Source organism: Paramisgurnus dabryanus, chromosome 10, assembly GCF_030506205.2.
Source record: "Paramisgurnus dabryanus chromosome 10, PD_genome_1.1, whole genome shotgun sequence".
NCBI lineage: Eukaryota > Metazoa > Chordata > Actinopteri > Cypriniformes > Cobitidae > Paramisgurnus > Paramisgurnus dabryanus.
The window spans coordinates 289,350-313,333 of NC_133346.1; the positions used below are offsets into that span (position 1 = coordinate 289,350).

General features: G+C 38.0%; 2 protein-coding genes across 3 annotated transcripts; one reads left to right on the forward strand and one right to left on the reverse strand.

Annotated features, from left to right (window-relative positions):
- Positions 1-2,697: 2,697 nt before the first annotated feature.
- Positions 2,698-4,516, forward strand: LOC135746993 (putative transcription factor Ovo-like 1). Its single transcript, XM_065265659.1, has 4 exons — positions 2,698-2,859; positions 3,593-3,798; positions 3,896-4,079; positions 4,186-4,516. Exons 1-4 carry the CDS (start codon positions 2,769-2,771, stop codon positions 4,494-4,496), a joined length of 792 nt encoding a protein of 263 aa, XP_065121731.1. The 5' UTR covers positions 2,698-2,768; the 3' UTR covers positions 4,497-4,516.
- A 1,045-nt stretch (positions 4,517-5,561) lies between these two features.
- Positions 5,562-16,275, reverse strand: LOC135746128 (myotonin-protein kinase). 2 transcript variants are annotated; one of them, XM_065264655.2, is made up of 16 exons: positions 15,889-15,962; positions 14,400-14,495; positions 13,897-13,988; positions 13,734-13,817; positions 13,494-13,589; positions 12,167-12,315; positions 12,005-12,098; positions 11,529-11,726; positions 10,753-11,001; positions 10,579-10,658; positions 10,435-10,507; positions 10,261-10,358; positions 8,751-8,848; positions 8,361-8,422; positions 7,626-7,700; positions 5,562-7,125 (listed from the first exon to the last, which is right to left on the reverse strand). In XM_065264655.2, the coding sequence occupies exons 2-16, from the start codon at positions 14,419-14,421 to the stop codon at positions 7,024-7,026; spliced, it is 1,572 nt and encodes a 523-aa protein (XP_065120727.1). In that variant the 5' UTR covers positions 14,422-14,495; positions 15,889-15,962; the 3' UTR covers positions 5,562-7,023. The 2 variants fall into 2 exon arrangements, with proteins under 2 accessions (XP_065120727.1, XP_065120719.1); XM_065264647.2 differs by lacking the exon at positions 14,400-14,495 and having other exon boundaries at positions 15,889-16,275.
- Positions 16,276-23,984: the final 7,709 nt, after the last annotated feature.

Genomic DNA, 23,984 nt, shown 5'->3' on the forward strand with positions numbered 1-23,984 from the left:
GTGAACATATTTCCTGGTTTTTAAACGAGGAACTATCAACACTCATCAGCCAATTAAAACACAATACTTAATGATTATACACGGAAATAAATACATGACAAACTCTTTAAACATATGAATCGAATCATTTATGAATCATGACTAAACATATATTTATGATAGGTTTATAAAATCACCAACTGAGAAAATAGCAAAGATCTCGATGTTGGTGTAATTGATCTAAATGTGATAAAACAACTGAATGGTAAAATAAGTGAAAAAACACATCTACATAATTTATTATTTACTTTATTGTTGATTTTTCTTAAGCACATTGTGCAAAATATCTGATGAATTTCTTTAATGTATGAAGTGAAAAACATGAATCAATCAGTACATTATTTATGGATTTAATATAAATAATCACATTTTTGTTTAACATGACTGTACATTTAAAATGTGTTTATCTGTTCAAAGTTGACTTGGCACAGGCATGAATGAAAATCTGGACAGCTGACATAGATTTGTATTGATCAAGTGACCTGACATTAAATAAACAAGTAAAAGTTTGTTTTTTATCTTCTCATTCAGTTCAAACTTAAAGCAGAGGTATAAGACACAAATGAAATATGTTGAAACAAATGACTTTCTTACTTAGTATTTTTGTTTTTAGTACAAATATCTAAAAATTCTTAAATCAAGATGCATTTCCTTAATGAGCAAGAAAATAAGTCGAGTTTTTAGAACAAAAATATCCAATTTATAACAAATGTGTGCTTAAAACAAGCAAAAAAATGAGGTAAAACAATTTTAAATAAATTTTTTACCCCATTGGCAGATTTGTTTAGCTTAAGCATAAATTCACTTAAATGGTAGATTTTCTGTCTAAAAACTACTTTCTCGTCAAGAAAATGCATCTTGATTTAAGAATTTTTTGATATTTGTACTGAAAACAAGACAAAAATACTAAGAAAGAAAGTCATTTTTGCAGTGCATAAATTAACGTCACTGTTGTTATTACTGTTATATGTGATAGGTTGGGTTATGTAGTATATCCTATTGAAAATCACACACAGCATCACAACATTATCATCATTGTTTACATTTACCAATATATAAACTTTACATTCAGCACTAAATTCTTTATTAATGTCAATGCACTTTAATGTCATTTTATTGTGAATAACTCAATTCATGTCCTTGACTTTCTGTGCTCATTATCCTTCTTTCATATTTTGACTCATGAGGCTCAGTTGACTCTGTTTCTGAAACGCTAGATTTCCTTCATTTAAAGAGACACGAAGTATAGATGCGACGGCTCTTTTCTGTCCAGCGGGTGTGGTTCACATTACAAACAGAGACATTTAACAGTCAAACTCGGTGCCCATCTTCGTGTTTAAACACGCCACCGCTCAAAGAAACATGCAAATCTGTGCGTAGCCAGTGCGTTGACTGTTTGACGTGTTTACTGTGTGGACTTTATAGAGTTTAAGACCTCACATCGTTCTCTTTCACAGAAATTATAATCCACTTTTACATTTCAAAGGCACCGTGCTTTCCTTCAAGAGGGACTTTGGGAAGATTCATTAGCGAGCGATGTTTCCATATATGATAAAATGTTCTCTCGCTGGACACAGAGATGATTTGCATACAGTTAGAGCGAGTCTGCGGATGACAGTACTCTAGTGTACGGCCCTATCATAACGTATGTTTCCTTCATCATCAGTGGAAAAAACAACTAAACAAAAAACACAGATGTATACGTGCGACACACTGGAAAAAAATACAAATCAACATATATGTTACTTTAACTTAACAAATCAAGTTAAACCATTTACATATGTCAACTTTCTTCAAATCGTAGGTTGAATTGACTCACGAAACCAAGTTGTTTTAACTTCATGCTGCGTGCACAGATGAAGTCTGCTCATTCACAAATCTTTTAATAGCTTGTTCATATTTTTTGTTGCATGAATAAATATCATTCATAAGGCCATGAACAACTCTAGAGAGTAGCACCTAACATATGGCGCTCGATAATAACTTTCATTAGTTTGCATAATAATAAAATAATGCACTCAACGTCATCCAGTCTTCATCTGAGAGGTTTACATCTGGGGCCAGAAAGCCCAAAATGAGCCATGATTGAAAGACAAGAATATCTTCATGATGAAGTTAAAGAGACAGATAACTGATGGAAAGCTTTGAGTCTCTGAACAAAAGAAAAGGACATCTGTTAGGTCTAGAGAAACCTATTCACGTTCCTGCGATGTTAACCGATAGTAAACAGTAAAAGAACCCATTTGAATTGCCTTTGTCCAAGTTTAGGTGACTTAAACCCAACAGACAATCAGCTGGAACATCAAATAAAAGCAAAATTTTACTAGCAGTTCAGGCTGTGCGTGCTCCTGTTAGAGCGGCCGTGCCCTTCACCCGACACAACCAGAAGAGCATTTGCATGGCAGGTCCAGTTAAATGAGGAGACCAGATTGTCTCTACCTGGCATGCAAACCAGCGGAGCTGCAGTTAAAGCAGCACAAACACACACACACATACACACACAGGTGTGTCTTTCTAATGCAGACTCTCTCTCTCTCACTTTTCTCTCTCTCTCTCTCTCTAGAGATATGGAAATGAGCTCTGAGATTTACTCTCTAGACATTGAGCAGTAAATGAGCAGTACAGGTCAGTCTGAGTTATCTTCAGCATCTGGTCAAGTTCATGTTTTGCTAGCTTAAGTCAAAAAAAAAAAAGTTAGTGGAGTGAACTGAACTTACAACTTGTAAAAAATGCCACGTTCATTTCTGGTGAAGAGGAAACAGGCGGCGGGTGCTGGATGGCAGTGGAAAGAATCTGACACCTGCATTGATCCAGACACAGGTACGTTAACTCCATTAGGAGACTTTAATACTCGGTAATCATAAACGTGTGCAGTAATACTGAGGACTATGATAAGATGAATCATACAGCTCTTAAAGTCATCAGCATTTTTGTGCACTCAACTGCTTACTGCTTTATGATACTTCTAATTAGCATGAATCAATATTCATTTAGTGCAAAGCTGCTGTGCAAAAGCTTGTAAAGGTGATACAGAAATAAAATAAAATGAAATTCATTTTGATTAATAAATTGCTCTTTGTTTGCTAACTTTGGATTTACAGTAAATGCACCTGCAGGATGGAAAACATCTTCGTCTAAACGGTTTCTCTCAGACTGAAATAAAATGAATTGCTTTTTTTTGCTTATCGACTCCTTCAGTGTAAAATAGTGTTCCTGTATAGCTGGTAGAGCATTGCATTAGCGACACAAAAGGTCATGGGTTTGACCCCAGGGAACACACATACTGATTTAAAAAATGTAAAACCTTGTAGTGCACGGTAAATCACTTTGGATAAAAACGTCTGCCAAATGCGTAAATGTAGTGAAGATCTCAACAACATCTCAGACTGCAAAAACTGTCAATAATATACACTAAAACACTTCTTCTCAAATTTAGATCTGAGCTATGAAATCAAATGCATTTGAGAACTCAGTAAAATCTTCTGAGATAGACAGACAGACAGATCAGACCTGTGATTTCACTCGTACTTTATTTGTTTCTTTCTCATGATAGAAGCAGATGTACAGACACCCACTGATGATGTACTGGAATCAGTGCCTGACACCCCACAGCCTGTCCAAAAACCCCCACCTGTTGCTCTGGAAGCCGTTCGTGTCTCTCGCTCTGTGGATTATGGGATGGAGAGAATCCAACAACATCAATCGCTGCATCAGAGTTCTCGTCCTTCATCTGCATTAGCGAACCCAACACAGCACAAAGTAAGTTGACTTTCTTCATATACACATCACATACATATATAGACAGTAAAGACATGAGTAGATTATTAGCTGTAACTTCACTCCTGTTTAACTGCAGGTTCGGGAATCCAGTGGATCCTCAGAGTTTTTGTGCTCCGTGTGTCATAAAATGTTTCCTCTACAGCGCATGCTTACTCGTCACCTGAAGTGTCACAGTCTGATTAAGCGACACCCGTGCAGGTACTGCGGTAAAGGCTTCAACGACACATTTGACCTGAAGAGACACATGCGGACACACACAGGTGATAATCACAATCACAGTCACAACATTACTTAGCTGGGTCTCAACATCTTATTAGGTGTTGATGCACGATGACCCACCCGTGACCCTGTCTGCTCTCTCCGCAGGTATTCGTCCGTACAGGTGTGATCTGTGTGATAAAGCGTTCACGCAGAGATGCTCGCTGGAGTCGCACCTGCGCAAGATCCACGGCGTGCGTCAGCAGTACGCCTACCGCCAGCGACGCTCCAAGATCTTCGTGTGCGAGGACTGCGGCTTCACTTCCAGCCGACCGGACGAGTATTTCCTGCACGTGAGACAGCAGCACCCGAGCAGCCCGGCGCTTCGCCGCTACTACCGGAAACACGTGCTCGAGAGTCCCGCTCAGCACACCATTGCCCCCTTCATGCTGTACCCGCCGGCGGGTATTTACATGTGAGCGCAACTGATGACTGTCAAGGGAACACTACTGCCGTTGGGGCCAAAAAGTGCAAAACTAACGCGTTAACATGTAATTTACCCGTTTACGTGCGATTTACGTGTTTAAAAGGAGTACATGCTAAGGCGTTAGTTTCACACATTTTGTCTCCAACGGCCTTCCATACTACTGTGCATCTCCAAAAAAAGATGCTTGAGAAGCAAAAGAGTCACGTTTATCTCAGAAGTCATCGACTGAAGTTGAAACCACAGAAACTCTGACCTGCTGTGTGTGATGAATGAACAATCTTATTCATCAGCCTTTTAAAAAAGAGCCATAAAACTGTAAAGCTAGAAGAGAAATGTAGGTAATTTTATAATTTGTTTGAGTGTGAAGTTTATTCTCAGTTTTATTCTGTGGGTTTGATTCCTTCACTGCGCCTCTGGCCTAATCACAGATGATCAATAATCACATGCACTCCTACTCCAGCGATATTGCTTTATTAGTTTACAGTAGTAACCCTAAATACTCATGCGACTTTAAGGTTAAATATGTATTTGATGATGTGAGGCAAGAGAGTCAATTTGCATTTTTAGCATTTCATGCAAATGGACATCAACAATCAGTTTTTACCCTATGAACACTTCCCAAACCACAAAGACAGAATGCAATATTCACACATGACTGTATTCGGCTCTGTTAATGTGAAATGTCATTGTGTTGTGTTAAGGATTATTAAGAGATCCATTTTACAAATCAAAGCTGTGACTGTTGTTCTTTTCACCCGTATATGAACAGCGTTGTATTAGTACATCAGATTAAAGGGACATTTTGGGTGAACTATCCCTTTAACAGTTCATCATTGTCACCTTCTACACCAAATTTACCCGGTTAATTGTCCAAGACAAAGAGAAAATGATCATAGAGAATCTCTAATGTTTTCAAGATTCATTTCTAGAAGTGATGACCATCTCTCATTAGATATAAGGCAAAAGTTCACCAGTTACTCAAACAATCAGGATTGTTTATTTATTAACACAATTAATCTACAAGAGATTTTATTACATTATATTTATATCACTTTATTTAAAGGTAAATGTTAAAGAAATTGTGTGTGGTCTTGACTTTTATTAAAACAGTGCTGCTGGGTTGTTTGAGGTTTTGTTTGTATCATGAACAGCAGTAACAGTGATGTTTATCTAAGCAAACAACACAAATGGGCGGTTACCCGTTTAGATTAAGCCAGGACTAGACTTGGTTATATTAAGACAAAAAAAAATGACTGGTGTGAATCTTGAGACAGCACTGATATATGTTGAGATTTTAAGTCTGGGATTAAACTCAAGTCCTGTCCGGGAAACCAAACCGCACCAAACTCATTAAAACTCAAAGCTGATCAACACGAGACTGCATCTATTTATTTACTTTTTAAATACACATTCATGGTCTTATTGTAAGAACACAGAAAGATCATAAATGTATATTGAGAGAGTAAACAGGGTACATTTAGATGTCATGTTAACTGTACCCGAGTAGATTTAAATAATGTGTGTGTGTGTGTGTGTGTGTGTGTGTGTGTGTGTGTGTGTGTGTGTGTGTGTGTACAGGTAACAAACATGATTTAGGGATGAATGCAAACTATGGTAAATAAATAAGTCAACTTTATTTCCAAGTTGTTCACTTAGTTTTCTAATATGTAATAAAAATGTCTTTTTTTTTTGTACAAAAATAACATCATGTAGTGAATACACTGCAAAAAATGACTTTCTTACTTAGTATTTGTGTCTTGGTTTCAGTACAAATATCAAAAAAATTCTTAAATCAAGATATACTTTCTTGATGAGCAAAAAGTCAATTTTTGTCAAATATACAATTTAAGTGAAGTTGTGCTTAAAAAAGCAAACAAAAAAAATCTGCCAATGGGGTAAAAAATCTTGAAATAAATGTATTGTTAACAAGATTACAAGACAAAAATACTAAGAAAGAAAGTGTATGAAACAGTGTTGCAGATGAAATCTAAGTGCGTGTAGAGCGGATAGTGTTTGTGTTTAGATGATAAATCTTTGAACCTCTTGACTTCTGTCAGGTGGTTTAGACTCTTAAATAAACAGTGAATAAATTCTGCATGTAAATCACAGAAAGAGGATCATCATACAGACAGAAACCTGAACGTGTTAACACTTCTGTACAGCAGACTGTCAGTGATGCTCTTATAGATCACACAAACACATCAACAATCCACACAACTCAGCACTACACAAACAAACCAAAAGATCTGTTATGAAGACATCTGAATGTCTGATGTAATGTTGGAGTGACGCTATGAGCTAACAACAGATCAGACCGCTGTAAACCAGATCAAAGCACAATAGAACAGATCAGATCAGTGTAAAGTAGGTAAGATCAGACCAGTGTAGAGTAGATCAGATCAGATCAGTGTAAAGTAGATCAGATCAGACGGGCATACAGTAGATGAGTTCAGTGTAAATAATAAAGTCTGATAAACTCTTCTGATAGTGTGTAGTGTCTGATGTCTTTGTGTTCTTCATCAGGAGAGTTCAGAGCTACAGCGACGCTCCCACAGCAGAAGTTCAGACCCTTTAGCACAAACTAATAAATATCCTTCACTCTTCACCTGTGGCCTGTGCACCTGTCATAAACAAAACCTCAAGTTTAGTTCAGTGGTCTCCTCCAATATTGTGCCAGCAGACACCACACACATATTTATTTTAATATTTATTTATTACATATTTTATATATTAGCTTGGCTTCTTTTATGCAAATAATGACAAAACATATCAACAAGTAAAAGAAAGTAAATTTAAGAAGTAAAACTTGTTTTGAGTAGACTATATCAATAAGAAGCATTTCAGATAGTTTTATTCATTATTTAGTAGGCCTTACTACCCTTGATTTAGATGCACAGTTAGTTAGTTAAAAAAACATATTCACAGACTAATAGAGAAAAGTGAAAACATTTCACAAACGGCATCTCTAAAGCCACGTGTCTAATGTTGGCAAATGTATTTATTTTATATAAATGTATTATATTTATTTTCTGTAATACTGAACACTTTAGTAAAGATGATTTTAATATGAATAAATGTCAATGTCTGATATTAGTTTATTGATTGGCTGATGTAAACTCACTCTGTTGAAGAGCAGCAGGTGGCGATGAAGTGGCGTCACTAGCGGGTAATGACAGGCAGAGGGCGCTGCTGAGCTCTAGAAACATCAGGGGTTAAAATAAGTTTGTACAAACACACACACACAACTGACAGGGGTGACAACTGTCTGCTGACTGACACACAATTGAACAAATGTTGCTGCAAACTGCTCATACTATAATAATAGAAAGAAGGTGACAAGCAGCCCTGAACAGCTGATGTGAACAGATATAGTGTGTGTGTGTGTGTGTGTGCGCGTGTGTGTGTGTGTGCGTGTGTGCGCGTGTCTGTGTGTGTGTGTGTGTGTGTGTGTGTGTGTCTGTGTGTGTGTGTGTGTGTGGGTGTGTGTGTGTGTGTGTGTGTGTGTGTGTGTGTGTGTGTGTGTGTGTGTGTGTGTGTGTGTGTCTGTGTGTGTGTGTGTGTGTGTGCGCGTGTGTGTGTGTGTGCGTGTGTGCGCGTGTCTGTGTGTGTGTGTGTGTGTGTGTGTGTGTGTCTGTGTGTGTGTGTGTGTGTGGGTGTGTGTGTGTGTGTGTGTGTGTGTGTGTGTGGGTGTGTGGTGTGTGTGTGTGTGTGTGTGTGTGTGTGTGTGTGTGTGTGTGTGTGTGTGTGTGTGTGTGTGTGTGTGTGTCTGTGTGTGTGTGTGTGGGTGTGTGTGTGTGTGTGTGTGTGTGTGTGTGTGTCTGTGTGTGTGTGTGTGTGTGCTCAGAAACATGCTTACATGCCACAGCGGATCCTCACAGCAGACCGGTACAGAACACAGGGACCGGCACATACACAACTCTGTGATTGGAGGAGAAACACACAAAGACACAAAGACACAAACAAAGACACAAACAAAGACACACACAGTGGTTTGGGGTGCGCAGGATACAATGCATGACTGAGTGACAGAATGTAATGTGATTATCAGTAACATCATCTTGAAAGTGAAACACAGATCAGTCTCAGATTGAAATGTTTACAGTCATATAAACTCTTGTTGTTAGTTAGTTTGATAAGCTGGCCTTAAATATTAACATAAAACTGCAAACTGCTCCTTTGATCTGTTGTTGATGTTTACTTCAGTCACAGAGTCAATATTAGATTAGATGAATGTAATGTTAGTTACCCGTGTCTCTGCTGATGTTCAGTCTGTCAATCTCATCCTGTAATCTCTTCATCTTTTGCTTTAGTTCTTCATTCTCCTCTTCAGCGGCCTGTAAGTGCCTGAATGAAAGCACATCACATCACATCACATTACTGATGAACTAACACTGGTTATGTTTACATGCACATAATCTGACTGAATTGGTAACACTTTATTTTACGGTGTCTTTGTTACACATGCTACATGTAATTATTATAGTAATAACAGGTAATTATGCATAATTACATGCAACTAATCCAAACCAAACCCTATAGTAAGTACATGTTGTTAATGATTATTACTTAGTACTTTTAAATATATAATTACACTGTAACAGTGACGCCGTAAAATCAAATGAAACCACTGAACTTAATCTGATGGAGCAGTACCGTTTACGTGTACCCTAATCTGATTAAAATGTTGCTTTGCATGTACATTTATTCAATATAATCCAGACAAAACGTTTGCGCAAGCGCACAGCCAGACTTCCCAGATTATCAAAACCAGTCCAATGGACACACAAAACCAACCCAAAAACATCTCAATTACTATTCACAACCAAACTAAACTACATCATCTTTAAAAAAAAGTTTTAAAGTAGCCCAAATCTGTACTCAGCCAAAAAGCAGAGGACTTGGCAACACAGCGCACAGCATCTCTCATTGAGTTTACACTTTTTCTCTGGATAAAAGTCAAAGTTAAGAAAGTTGTTCTTAAGACGTTTTCAGATACAGACAATGAAAACAGGCACAACCCTATTTTAACAGGCGTGACCCCATTACCTTAATAATGCATTGCCATTGCCTTTCTTTTGCATGTTTCTGTGACGTGAATCATGTGATGCGTAAATAAGAGGTAAATATAAGATGTGAACTTAAGCACAAGATATTTTTGCATCTGATTGAGAAAATACTACGATTCACGCGTTTAAATGCATACTTTCTACTGATGATCGGATCACAGATCGGACTACACCACCCCTTTCAATATGATCACATTTGCATACAATCGACCTCAATCGTATTGATTAAACATGAAACATGAAGGCTTTTCAATCCGACTGAGCCATCAATATCATTATAAATGGATTATTTGGCTGCAATGTACCTAATGTGTAACAAACACAACACAAATGTTTTCAGAAACAATTCATTCATTAAAAACAACGCAATCTTTAATGATATTATTGCTCCTCACTCCTAAAGATTGAATCATGTGTTTTATCTGGAGACATACATGTGTTATTGACAGGTGAGGACGCGTCTATAGGATCATGAGACAGGTAAAGCAGGAACCATGAATGAATGAAAACAAAACAAAGCACGTCAAGGCAGGGAGCAGTCTGATGACATCACAGACCTGAGCTTAATCACAGCCAATCAAAAGTGAAACGCTTACTATGGTGCATAACTACAGACAACAGTGTAAAGCTAATGATCAGTTATATAATAGACAGATCAGATCTCAGATACAGATGATGATGATGATGTACCTCTGCAGTTCCTCTGTGATGTTCTCCTGTGTATCTAAAGTCCCGATGGGCACTGGTTTGTGTTCTGGAGGATCTTCTGGACCTGGACACATCTGATTCTGAAGCATTCACATTCTTACTGAGATTAATCTGTACCATAATCCAGATTGAGAAGTTAAAGGAGGAGCATCATACCAGTTTCTCCTTCGGGTGTAGATAGTCAATCTTCATCATAATGTCAGCGCTGTGATCAATGGCACCTGTATCTCTGTAAGACAGAAGTACTGAAATGAACATCAAGAGCTCGGGAAGAAAATAAATCAACTGAAGATGTTTGACCTGGTGGCTGTGTAAGAGTAACCAACAAACGCCAGATGAACTCCGACTGGAGCGCGGTCCATGACGTCACACAAGTTCTCCTAAAGCACACAGAAATCACTTTCATACTGTGAATATTCACGACTGATGACTGTAGACAGAATATAAGCACTGAATGAGAGATGATTGAGGTACCATTTGACTCAGACAGTCATCCAGAACATCAAAGTTTGAGGTGTCTGTGGGATTGAGGACTTCAGGATGATATGGAGCTGGAAGAAGATGAAGAGAAGTCCAGTCCAGACCCTTGAAGAACGAATGTTTCTGAAAGTCTCCAGAACCCTTTGAACCCAATCTCACACTACGATCACAGATCAGACCTGAGATCAGTGAGCATGCATCAGGCGACACCTCAAAACTCATGACGGGAAATTCAAAATAATCCTGTTTAGACACAAAGACACAAAGTTTACTGTCATCTCTTTCAACACAAATTATATTAAAAACAGTTCAAAATATATAAAGCCTAATAATTTATAGTATAAATAATAATATTATGAAAATGAATCATGGTTTTATTATAGTAAAAGTGTAGTAACCATTGTTTTTTACTGTACTGATTATCATTTGTAAAACTATGGGTAAACTAAAATAACCATGGACAAAAGAGTTTAGTTTTTATGATCTTTTCCCATGTTAATGTTTAGTAATAAAAGAGTTTATTACAGTAATTACACATTCACACATAAATAAATGTTTGACTTCCTCCTCATTGATTTATTATAAGTAGACAGAAAACAGAACAAACACTACTGATGTGTACACTACTGAGATGATTTACTCTCAGACACCTTGGGAAATTTAAAGAGTTACAGTTTCTGTTTATAATGATCTGAGATCAGTGTATGTAATCTTAGTGTTTGTTATATCAAACTGTGTGTTTCTAATGTTTCAGTCAACAGATACAACACCTTGAAGCGGATTATTTTAGCATAGGTCTCAGAAATGGACTCGGCGTAAAAGGGTGTGCTTCCGAAAAGCATCTCGTACGCGCACACGCCCAGAGCCCACCAGTCACACTCCACACCGTATCCTTCTTCACCCTCCACCGCCCTCAGGATCTCCGGTGAGAGATAATCTGGTGTACCCACCGCCAAACAAGAGTGAATCTGTACAGAAAACATCTAAACTTTACACTGCTCATGAATATTTAATGAGGTCTTCATCTGAGGCAGGGCTATTCAAATCTTACCCTGGAGGGCCGAGCACTGCAGAGTTTAGATCCAACCTTGATCAAACACACCTGAACAAGATCATCAAGGTCTTCATGATCACTAGACAATCACAGGTGGGTAAGTTTGATTAGGGTTGGAGCTCGGCTCTCCAGGGTAAGATTTGAATAGACCTGATCTGAGGTTTAAGCATTGTGCAAAAACTATGACCTCACCAGCCCATCATCGCCCAGACGGAGACACGAGCCAAAATCGCCCAATCGTGCGTGACCGTCAGCAGTCAGCAGGATGTTATCGGGTTTAATGTCTCTACAGAAGGGCAAACGGATATTAAACATCATGAAATACAGTATTTAAGAGATATGATAAGAGATTACCTGTGCACGTAACCCAGTCCATGAACACAATCGATGGCCATCACCATCTCAGCCAGGTAGAACTGAGCCATGTCCTCAGGGATACCATCCCCAAATTTACTGAGTAACGTCAGCAGATCTCCTCCAACATAATAATCCATCACTAAATACTTCAGAACAGAAAAGAAACAATCATTCCTCATACACTTACCTAAAGGATTATTAGGAACACCATACTTAAACTGTGTTTGACACCCTGCATTAATTCTACATGACATTGATTCAACAAGGTGCTGAAAGCATTCTTTAGAAATGTTGGCCCATATTGATAGGATAGCATCTTGCAGTTGATGGAGATTTGTGGGATGCACATCCAGGGCACGAAGCTTCCGTTCCACCACATCCCAAAGATGCTCTATTGGGTTGAGATCTGGTGACTGTGGGGGCCATTTTAGTACAGTGAACTCATTTTCATGTTCAAGAAACCAATTTGAAATGATTGGAGCTTTGTGACATGGTGCATTATCCTGCTGGAAGAAGCCATCAGAGGATGGGTACATGGTGGTCATAAAGGGATGGACATGGTCAGAAACAATTAAACAATGCCCAATTGGCACTAAGGGGCCTAAAGTATGCCAATATAGCATGTGCATACTGGATGTTTTTCCCTTTTCACACCATTCTTCGTAAACCCTAGAAATGGTTGTGCGTGAAAATCCCAGTAACTGAGCAGATTGTGAAATACTCAGACCGGCCCGTTTGGCACCAACAACCATGCCACGCTCAAAATTGCTTAAATCACCTTTCTTTCCCATTCTGACATTCAGTTTGGAATTCAGGAGATTGTCTTGACCAGGAACACACCCCTAAATGCATTAAAGCAACTGCCATGTGATTGGTTGATTAGATAATTGCATTAATGAGAAATTGAACAGGTGTTCCTAATAATCCTTTAGGTGAGTGTATATATTTGCATTCACTTACAATTTTAATAAAGTTTATTTTGTGTGTTTATAATCTAAGTGTTTCATCACTCATTTATTTCCCACTGTTTTGATGTTTTAGCATTTAACTCTTTCCCTGCCATCGTCAATTAAAACAATTTCCTGCCAATGATGAGTTTTTATGGCAATCCAAATTTCCACTATTAAAGACTTCTGGGTGTGCTGTCGGTCCAACTCATTTTGTTAACTCATCATTAATCTTGTCATTTTGGACTGAATTGTAATTTTTAAAAGTAACCCCCCCCTCTCTCTCTTTCGCTCTCTCTCTTTCTTTCTCTTTCTCTGTATTACACCTAAAGATCAAGATCATTTAATTCTTTATACAGAAGCTGTCAGACACATACGAGGTAATTGTCATCCTGGAAGGCGTAATGGAGTTCTGTGATCCAGCGGCGATCTCCTCTGAGCAGAACCTCTCTCTCTTCCTGATAACATGCGGTCTGAACACACAGAGATACACAAACATACACACGCACGCACGCACGCACGCACGCACGCACGCACACACACACACACACACAGAGTGATTCATCACATGATCGATGGCAGAAGTTTTGTTTGTGATGAGATGAAGACGGCTTTACCTCTCCACGCTTCAGCATGTCCCATTTGTTCATGATTTTGAGTGCATACACCTGCTGTGTGCTGTTCATTCTGGCCAGTGCCACCTGTAGAAGAGCAGAAGAGATTTGATATATCTGTTATCTGCAGGATAATCATCATCACAGAGAACGACCTGAACCTCACCTCACTGAACGTCCCTCTGCCAATCACCTTCAAGATGTCAAAGTCATCTCTCCTCAGTCGAGTCTTCTTCACCTGTCTGACCAGAGGTTCAGCTGTTAGAGAAGATAACATCACACGTCAGAGGTCTTTAATAAATGAAGGATGAGATGGACATAACAGATGGATTCAGCTGATGAAGATCTACAGGATTAGTTTGTGACTGAACAGAAGTACAAGAGTAGATGTTACAATAATCTGATACAATGTAACATCCAGCTGAAGAGTCTTTCATACGCTCTGTTGCCCTTTAATAGTGAAGCGCTCAGAAATAAAACACATGAATCTAAGACTTCATTCACACAGAAATGTAGTCCTAGAAAATATCCTTAAAATAGTCAGAGAGGCTTCTGTGTGAACACAAACACGTCCCATAAATGTTCTGGGATCGCTCCTGTAAAGAGGATCTAGTAACATTGCTGTTACATTCACAGAAAGAGGCAGAAACAATGTCGTAAGGGGCGTACCGTAGTGAGGACGCTGTGTCATCACAACAAGAAGTTATGATTTAGATCTTTGAAACAGGGATTTTAATGCAGATCAACATTCATGATGAGAAATGTCTGCAAAATGGACTGAAGCAGAGATCAGGGAGCTCCTCACTATCAGAGATCATTCACACAACAGAGCATCACTCGCTCATTATCATCTTATCACAAACTAAAATGCACGTGATTGGTTTCTCCAGAGAGAAATCATGGATAATTAGCAAACTTCAGACGCTGTCACATGTCTTTACAGGATCTTTATGGAAGGGATCAGGTTCTGGAAAACCAATGAACCAAAAATCAAACGATCCCAGACTCATTTTCTGAAATCTGTGTGAAAAGAGCGTAAGTACAGAACCTCAACTTTAAGAGTTTTTAAGGAAACTTTTCTATCTATCTCAGACTTGAGCCAGATCAGGACAGAAATACAATCAACACTCTTTAAATGATTCACTGTACTGAAATTTAACTTAACAAATGTAAACCCCACCCATAATGTATGAAGAATGAATGCTAACAACTGTTACATAGAAAGAGAGATAGAGAGAAAGATGAAGATGTTACAGACACCTATCAGCTGCTGCTAAATTCATTTATCAGTTACACACCCTCAGAAATAATCCACAGCCCCGATCTTCTATTGTACTTTTATTCAACCTCTCATGTGTCTCTGTAAATATAGATTTATATACTTTAAATGTTTATATTTCAAAGTTATATTGTAAATATCCTCTGACTTTATTTGCAGTAGTACTTCATCCATCACCCAGCACCTTAGCTTAATTCCACCTTAATGTTCGTTACTATTGTGTTATTGTATGGTTCCTGTTTTATGTGTTATGCTTTGGCAATATTTTAAGTCATGCAATTATGCCAATAAAGTTCCTTTAAAATAAGAGAGAGAGAGAGAGAGAGAGAGAGAGAGAGAGAGAGACTTTCTTTCTCTGTCAGTCAGTCAGTTGGTGTTGTGTTGTCCATGTAGGGTGTAACTGTTATAATGTCAACACTGCCACTGCTTTGTGTGTGTGTGTGTGTGTGTGTGTGTGTTTTATTTTGTTGCATAGTGACAACTCTTAAAGGTATGAACACCCTGACATCCTGTGGAAACAAAGACACACACACACACACACACACACACACACACACACACACACACACACACACACACACACACACACACACACACACACACACACAACTGTGTGATCTTTAGAGGAATAATTCTGTCATCATCACTGACATCATTTCACAACTGACTGACTGGGACACAATAAAAGTCTTCAAAACAAACATCTGCTGTTAAACCTCAAATAAATCAAACATAAAAGATATTAAAGCCACACAGACTAAATAATGATTTCATTTACTGAGGTTAAATAATGACAGTAATGATGACATGACCTCAGATGACCTTGTGCCCTGTCAACACTGAGACTGAAATGATGTAATATGAGGTAAGATTACTGACCCCACTGTAGGAAACGTCTAACATATTTCTCTTTGGCTCGAGCAGACGAGTTAAACTCCTGATAAACTCCAACCATCAGATCCAGAAGCGTCTGCAGCCCGACGTGACTCAGGTGATCTGACGCGGGGACGATCGACTCCTTTAGGATGGGCAGGGTGGCTTCTTGACCCGTGTCTTTCAGACGAGCGGCTTTATTGGGCCCCGGGCCCGTTGACATGACAGCGTTCCAGAGCAGATCTGATTCATCTATAATCCACCTCCATAACTCCTGAATAACTCCATCAGATCGGTCACGGTTTACAAACTTCTGTTTGTGTGAGACCTCTCTACAGTACTGATGTATACTCACACACACACACATACATGTGCTCGCTCGCTCACTCTCTCTCTCTCTCTCTCTCTCTCTGTTCCTCCAGCCAGCAGAAGTTAAAGCTCAAACTCAATCCCTTTTTTGGTGCGTCTCTCTCTCTCTCTCTCTCTCTCTCTCTCTCTTTATGTTATTGTGTTTTTCTTGAGGTGTGTCTCTCTTCTGTGTTTAGCTCTTTATTTAACTGTAGTATCAGAGTCACGTCACTCAAAGTTACTCTAGTAAGAGAAGTTTGTCAGTCTGTTTAATTAAACCCTCACATGTGCTGCTCTACTTCTCTTATTCAGATCAGAAACATCCACCTGTCACCGGTCCACAGGTCTCAGGTCAGTCCATAACTCATCTTCTCTACTCATTAAATTTCATTGTGTAAACAGAAACACTGACGGCAGCATCAATCTTCATCACTATAATCCCCTTCATCTTCATCACAGGTGAAACTCAAGTCTCAGGCACATCATCCTCAAAACATGTTTATTGAAATATTTCTCTTTAGTGTGTCAGTAGAAATCATCAATAAAGATTGAAGAAACTTATAACAATGAGTCCTACAATACATAGAGGTCAGATCTCATCATACTTAGATCAGTCTCATATTATCTGCTGGTCTAATCTACGCTTCACTGAGTGCATTATCTCCAGTAACACTCTATTAATATACACTGATAGGGTTGCCAGATCTGCATATAAAAAAACATCCTCCATACCTAAATTAAATATTTTACAGTCAATGTTGGGCATTACACACTTTTTTTATTTTTACTGTATACTAGTCATCATAAACACTTGTGTATGTTACTATAATAAAATCATCATTCCTTAAAACTGACAGCTTGATGACAAAATAACTTTAGTGCACCAATTTAAATGTAGGCCAATGCTGCGGGTAAAGCAGGGATTTGGCAACACGGGTCACTGATTTAAAGTACAGACCCGAATTAGCATTTTAAGTTTTTGACATCTTTTCAGATTACGTTCACGCACAACTCACTGCGCAATAGAAGTATGGCTCTGTCCCAAAATGGCACACTCTGTGGACTTCCCCACTTTGATGACATCATGTAGTGCAGACCTTAGGGACCCTTGACGCGAGTCCACAAGGGCGCACTGGAGTCATATTTTGCGATAGACTCGAGCGTCACACCAGAAATAGGAAGAGTTCTTTGTGGACTCCTCCCATCCGTTGACTGATTGCTCTTTTACAAGAACTTCTGGGTTGGTAAAGTGCATGAAGTCTGCTCCGCTGAAGACTGCATCAAGGGTGCAAAGGGGGCGCTGATGAGCACACTTCAGAGCGTAAAAATGACAGATTGGACACCATATGCTTACGGACTTGTAGAATGAGCAAGCACATGCAATTAAAGGCCATGAGACAGAAAGTCCACATGAAGTTCGCCATTTGGGACAGGGCCTGGTAAGGACCCTAGCTCACTTCACATAGGGACCATCGATGCTCAATGTTTTTTTGCATTGCATTGTGGGAATATTCAGGGAACAAACGTAGTGCACTGGAAGGATTTTGCGATTAAGATAACCATTAAAATGTCCAACTCCCTGATCAGTGCCCTGACTACTGAACAAGAGAGCTGATTAAAGGTGTGTTTGATTTTAAAAGAAAGTTCTTATTTGATTTGTTAATATGGGTTGATTTACTACTTCCACCTGTATGCAAATAAATTATGAATGCAATGAATGTGTGTGTGGAACTTCTGAGCATAATTAAAATAGCTTCACAATAGTGAAAAGTTTAAAGTGACATGATCATTCATCCGAATTTCAGGTCCAGGAACAATGAAACACATTTAATAGCTGAATTACGTCAATGTAGATTATATTTGGTAGATGATCTGCTACATCCCACATGAGGCGTGATATTGAATCCCACAATGCAATGCGCATTGACTCTATTTTACTCTTTTATCAGACTGACAAAAGACTTTATACTTTTGTTTTGAAATGTGAAAAATACACAAGCACACTGTTTTAAACATTACTAACTAAAATGATCAATAACTAAAGTTTAATATTATTTATACAGCGCTTATTTAACTTAAACACTATCGACACAAAATAATATTAAGCTTATTTGCAGTTGTTGAGTTATTGTTGGTGATAGTTTACGTTTATAATTAAGGCTCGTTACCTGGTGCAGCCGTACAGATGAACAACAGCCGAGTGACCCCGCCTACGTCGTCGACGTCATCAGACGCAGCCCCGCCCTGCTTGAGGTTTTCATACATAAAGTGAATAAAAAATAGTTTGATGATGATGTTTGATTATATACAGAGTCACTGTTTTATTTGTTCAGCTCTCTGAATCTCTTGTGTGTTTTTGTGTGATTGTGTTATTTATTTGTATGAACACAAGAGGGCGGTAAAACACAGCGAGACAAAGAAATAAAAAATATAATCCTCATATAAACATGTTATGATCTGAAATTTAGACGTTAGTCTGTGTCCTGACAGAATCACAACAATTAAAGAAATAACCAAACACTTTACTCAAATAATAACTGAACTAACCAGTTAAACAGCATCAATTTAATCCTCCATCATCAGTTCCGCAGTAGACTAAACATCTCTGACTTCAGGCCAATGTTTTCACTCACATTCCTTAAAGATATTTAACCCTCAGTTGTCTACTACACTCAACACAGACATTTTGGGTTAATTACATCCAAACCAATGACATAACACAAGTGACCTTTGACCCTTATCAATATATTTACATGTCTGTACACTTTATAAATGATCACTCTTTAATAACAGCATAAATTCAGCCCGACAAAAGTAATTAAAGATGACATTTCACAAGACTTATCACTTGTCAAATAAATATGTGGTGTCTCCAGAGTATGTATGTGAAATTTTAGGTCAAAATACCCCACAGATAATTTATTAGATCATGTTAAAATTGACACTTTATAGGTGCGAGCAAAAATGTGCAGTTTTTTTGGGTGTGTCCTTTAAAGGGATAATAAGTAGAATTTACCCCCATCTAGTGGTGAAATTGTATTTTGCATTCAAACGAATAGTGCTCTCTAGCGCCTCGCTTTTTCAAATGCATGTTGCAACTACGGTAGCCGTTATGAACTCACTGATCTCCTTGTCCGTTTCAGCTGGTTCACATGTTCTGAATGAAAACTCATTGTGAAAACGCGCTGGTAGGCTAGTGCTTTTTGTCCCTCTCTGCTAGTAATAGTTTATGTAAGTAAAGTAAAGAGAAGAAATTCTAATCTTACAAAGAAAAGTCAGATCACTGGCAGAGGTAATTTGACACCAATGAGGACATATTTATGAATAAAGACATTTTGATTAATAAAATATTTAAAATCCTACTTACAGTCCCCTTAAAATGCAAATGAGATGATCTTTGTACTAAATGGCAGTGTCGTGATTGAATAGTGCAGATTAAGGGGCTTAAACATGGAAAAAGTCAGATTTTCATGGTATTTGTAAGTGAAATAGTTACCATGATCCTCTTTTACACACACAAGATAAATACGTAAGAAACGTACGCAGACGAAACGTCTTCTCATTGGATAAGAACACGCAATTTCATAAATAATAATGAGACACGGACGTGATTTTTTCCTTCTTCTGCCAAAACCTTTTTTTATTGATTGAATAACGCCATTAAATACAAGGATTACCTTTTGCTCAAAGCCACATGGAAACACCAACGCGTCATCGTTATACTATCACAGCCTGTGACGTTTACACGATATGGAATTTAAAACCCGAAGACAAAAATAACACAGAAAAAGCTAAAAATGAACTAGTTTTATCCTACTGTTAAAATTAACTCATGCTAACATTGTCTTCTATAAAGTGCAACACAACTAACTCTGTTAACATCTGAAGAAATCTTGGTCAGTGTTTCATGAAGCTTGGATGTGTGTCTGTGTGTGTGCGTCTGTGTGAGGCCTGTCTTCCATATATGGAAATATGCAAATAAACTTGTTTCCGGTTCTGTAAGTAAACTGAGTGATGTACATGTGTTTTTAACATTTTTAGTGCGTTAAAAAAACATACATTTGTCTAGAAGTTGCTTTAACATTATTGTTTGGCCATAAGAATGATATTCAAAACGTTTTTAGAAGGTTCTGCTAATGCACTTATAACTTCTAAAACTAACGTGTTAAGGACATTTATTAATTACAGATAACTTTAAGGAAACGTTGTACTAATGTTACAGCAAGAACGGTTCTTGATCACTTTAAGAGAACCTTTAGAGAACGTTAGCCAAAGTTACAGGAACGTTCCCTGTTAGCTGGGCTGATGCTGTCAATCATATGAGAGAGAGGAGGGTCAGACTGGGTGGGATGAAGATTAACTGTCTGAAACCTCTCTCTCTCTCTCTCTCTGCTGTCTGGCTGAATTCCCAGACTGTGGTATGCAGCTGTCTAAGTTAACCAGCATCAAACACCAGCAGCTAACTCCTGGTGAGAAGAAGACGACAGTAGAAAGAGAAAGTTGTGTAGATGTTGGGTGAGTAATGTTTAGCTGTGGAGATTTAGGGTGGGTGGGTAATGTTCTGCTGGGACTCGGGTCGGGAGGTCTGGAAAATCTCATTTGAGTCTCAATGTTGTGAGCAGAAGTAGGTCAGTGCTGCACTTCTCTATTTCATCTCCACGATCTCTGCTCTAATGGAAGCCAGATGTGCTGCATGATCCACTAATCCGCCTCTTTCTCTTTTCATTTCTTCATCTTCCTCTCTCAAAGGAAATGCTCCAGGTTCTTGGCCCTGAAGGAAAATGCCTTACAAACCACCTCCAGATGGAAACACACACACGCGCACACACACGCGCGCACACACACACACACACACACACACACACACACGCATTCTGGTTTCCATGTTTTGTGGGGACATTCCATAGACGTAATGCATTTTATACCATACAAACTGTATATTCTATTCCCCTTACCTGCCCCATTCCCTAACCCCAACCATCACAAAAACCTTTCTTGTACCTTAGATTTTCAATAAACATCATCTTGTTTGATTTATAAGCTTGTTTCCTCATGGGGACATCAAAATGTCCCCACAAGGTCACAAAAACACTGGTATTCCTATCTTTGTGGGGACAATTGGTCCCCCCAACGTGATAATTACCAGGTACACACACACACACACACACACACACACACACACACACACACACACACACACACACACACACACACACACACACACACACACACACACACACACACACACACACACACACACACACACACACACAATGCTGACTCTCTCAATGTGTTTCTGTGTTGAGCCCTGATCTGATTTCTCAGCTTTATTAGTTTTTAACTGCTGGTTAGCACTTCATCTAGCTAGTAGATCAGCAAAACTATCCTGTTAATGGCCAAACTCAGCATGATAAAGCTTTATTACAAATGACGTTTAGCTCTTTTTAGATTCTTTTCTGGTCAACAAACAAGAAATATCTGACTATATATGGATACTCTTGAGTTTTAAATTCTCCTGTTCATGTTTAAATGTTTACTTATGTCTTCTGATGCTTACTACACCTTGTGTCCATCTTTCTTCAGTGGGTCATTCAGAGCTTTATGGATCTCCCTTCATCACATCTCATCTAAAAGCTCTTTCAAATCACATTTTAAAACATTTTTTCAGCTATTTTCACCCCTCGTCTGTCTAGTGTTCTGATGCGTCTGTATCTGTGTAAACATCTTTGTTTTATCTTTAAACTGAGATATTTGTCTTCATGTCTGTTGATGTACTTTTGCTTACTTTATTGTACATCGACCTTGAGCTTGGATAAGACGCTTTATAAATAAAACATTATTATTATTATAATATAGTTTATAAACATCCAGAAAATCCATTTTAGTTGAAGTAAACCCTCATCCAGTGAGTTGTTGGTCTTCATCCACAGCACAGAGCTGTCAAAGAGTTTCAGTGGTTTAAATGCTTTCACTGTGTAACATTAACAGAGAGGAGGTTGTGCTCCAGCTGGAGTTCATTACTGTGTGTGTGTGTGTGTGTGTGTGTGTGTGTGTGTGTGTGTGTGTGTGTCTGTGTGTGCATGTGTGTGTGTGTGTGTGTGTGTGTGTGTGTCTGTGTGTGCATGCGTGTGTGTGTGTGTGTGTGTAGAAGTGTTTCTGTGCATTCCTATGCCTGCGGTCTAACAGGAAACACATAAACGTTCACAGAGATGCCCACTGCTGCTGGACTTCACTTTCATATCTTAACATTAAACTCAGTAATGTTTTCCTCATCTTGCTGATGATCTCATTCACAATATGAGGGAACATTTCAAAAATCTCAACACTCATTTTGTTTGTAATCTTTTCTTTTATAAAGTCACCCTAAGACTCAATCCCATGTCCATCTAAAACAGTAAAACACACAAAGGGAATTTGTGTTGTATCTTTGTCTATGTTTTTAAATGACTCTCTCACAAATTCTTGGCATTAATTAGGCAAAAAAGTCCCTTATGACAAAAAATGTATTATTTGGCCAAAAATATGTTTTAAATATATGCTAAATACATTTTAGAAGGTACATTTTTAAACATTCAATTAGTAGTTTTATCCTTCATATATTAACATATATTTCAAACAGTATTTTAGGAGCAACAAATACATGCAAAAATGTATTTTTCCCAGACAAAATGTATAAATACATTTGTGCAGCTTAAAATATATTAAATTTTTAACCTTTTCAAACCTGTTGTTTACGAAGATTTTCTTACAAAGCTACATGAATAGAAATGCTTTAAATTATATTTTAAAATAGATATGGCCAAAAAATATATTGGTGAAAAATGAATTTTTGTACACATATTTCAAAATATATTTCAGCACATATATTTTTTGGATTTTTTAATATTTTGATATATATTTAAAATGATATTTACAGTTTTTTTCGATTGCTAAACGACAGTGGGCACAACTGGAGCTACATGTGCAAAACTCTAACTACAGTCTGCACTACCAAAAGTCACCTGAGCACAACTCTTAACATATGGCTCAAAACAGCTCCGTGCAGCCAAACACTAAACACAACCCTCACTGAGATAACACACACTGTCACTCACAACACACTGAGAGGAAAAACACTAACATCAAACACCAATACACAAAATACTAACTTTATATCTTTACAGTTTTAACAATTTCAGTGATGTCACACCAAGTAATGTTTTCTTTAAAGAATTATTTATTTATTGATTTATCACAATATTTTTTTTAGAACATCATAATTTTTTAGGGTAAATGAAAATTAGCAGTTTGCTTCAGTTGTCTGTAGTAATTTACGGAATTACAGTAATGAGAAAAAAGGTAGAAACTTAAAGTACATGAAAGGTAATATTATATATAAATGAAATATATATATGAAATTGGAATTTATATTTATATGAAATTGCAATCAGCAGTGTTTGAAAGGCACAAGGCTGAAATCAATTGTGTTTTGAATGTGTGATTCACAGTTTTGACAGCAGTGTGTTAGCATTTGAACAAAGTGCTGTAAATCCACAGTGTTGTGCAGGTTGTGGTTAAAGTCATGGAATAAGTGTGTAAAGTTTTGAAAACTGTGTTCAAGCAATGAAAAACGAACTAGAGTTTGGTCCACATGAACTGCTGCTGTGCAGACTGTAGTTAGAGTTTTGCACATGTTAATCCAGTTGTGCCCACTGGCGTTTAGCAATCGAAAAAAACTGTAAAAATATATATTTTTTGCCGTCTCAAAAAAGCAT

Coding starts and splice junctions, on each gene's coding strand:
- LOC135746993 (XM_065265659.1), top strand. CDS start 2,769: ATGCCACGTTCATTTCTGGTGAAGAGGAAACAGGCGGCGGGTGCTGGA. Junction 2,860..3,592: donor CTGCATTGATCCAGACACAG/GTACGTTAACTC, acceptor TTCTCATGATAG/AAGCAGATGTACAGACACCC. Junction 4,080..4,185: donor ACACATGCGGACACACACAG/GTGATAATCACA, acceptor CTCTCTCCGCAG/GTATTCGTCCGTACAGGTGT.
- LOC135746128 (XM_065264647.2), bottom strand. CDS start 16,249: ATGTGTGTGTGTGTGAGTATACATCAGTACTGTAGAGAGGTCTCACAC. Junction 13,590..13,733: donor ACATGCTGAAGCGTGGAGAG/GTAAAGCCGTCT, acceptor CTGTGTGTTCAG/ACCGCATGTTATCAGGAAGA. Junction 11,002..11,528: donor CTAAAATAATCCGCTTCAAG/GTGTTGTATCTG, acceptor GTGTCTAAACAG/GATTATTTTGAATTTCCCGT.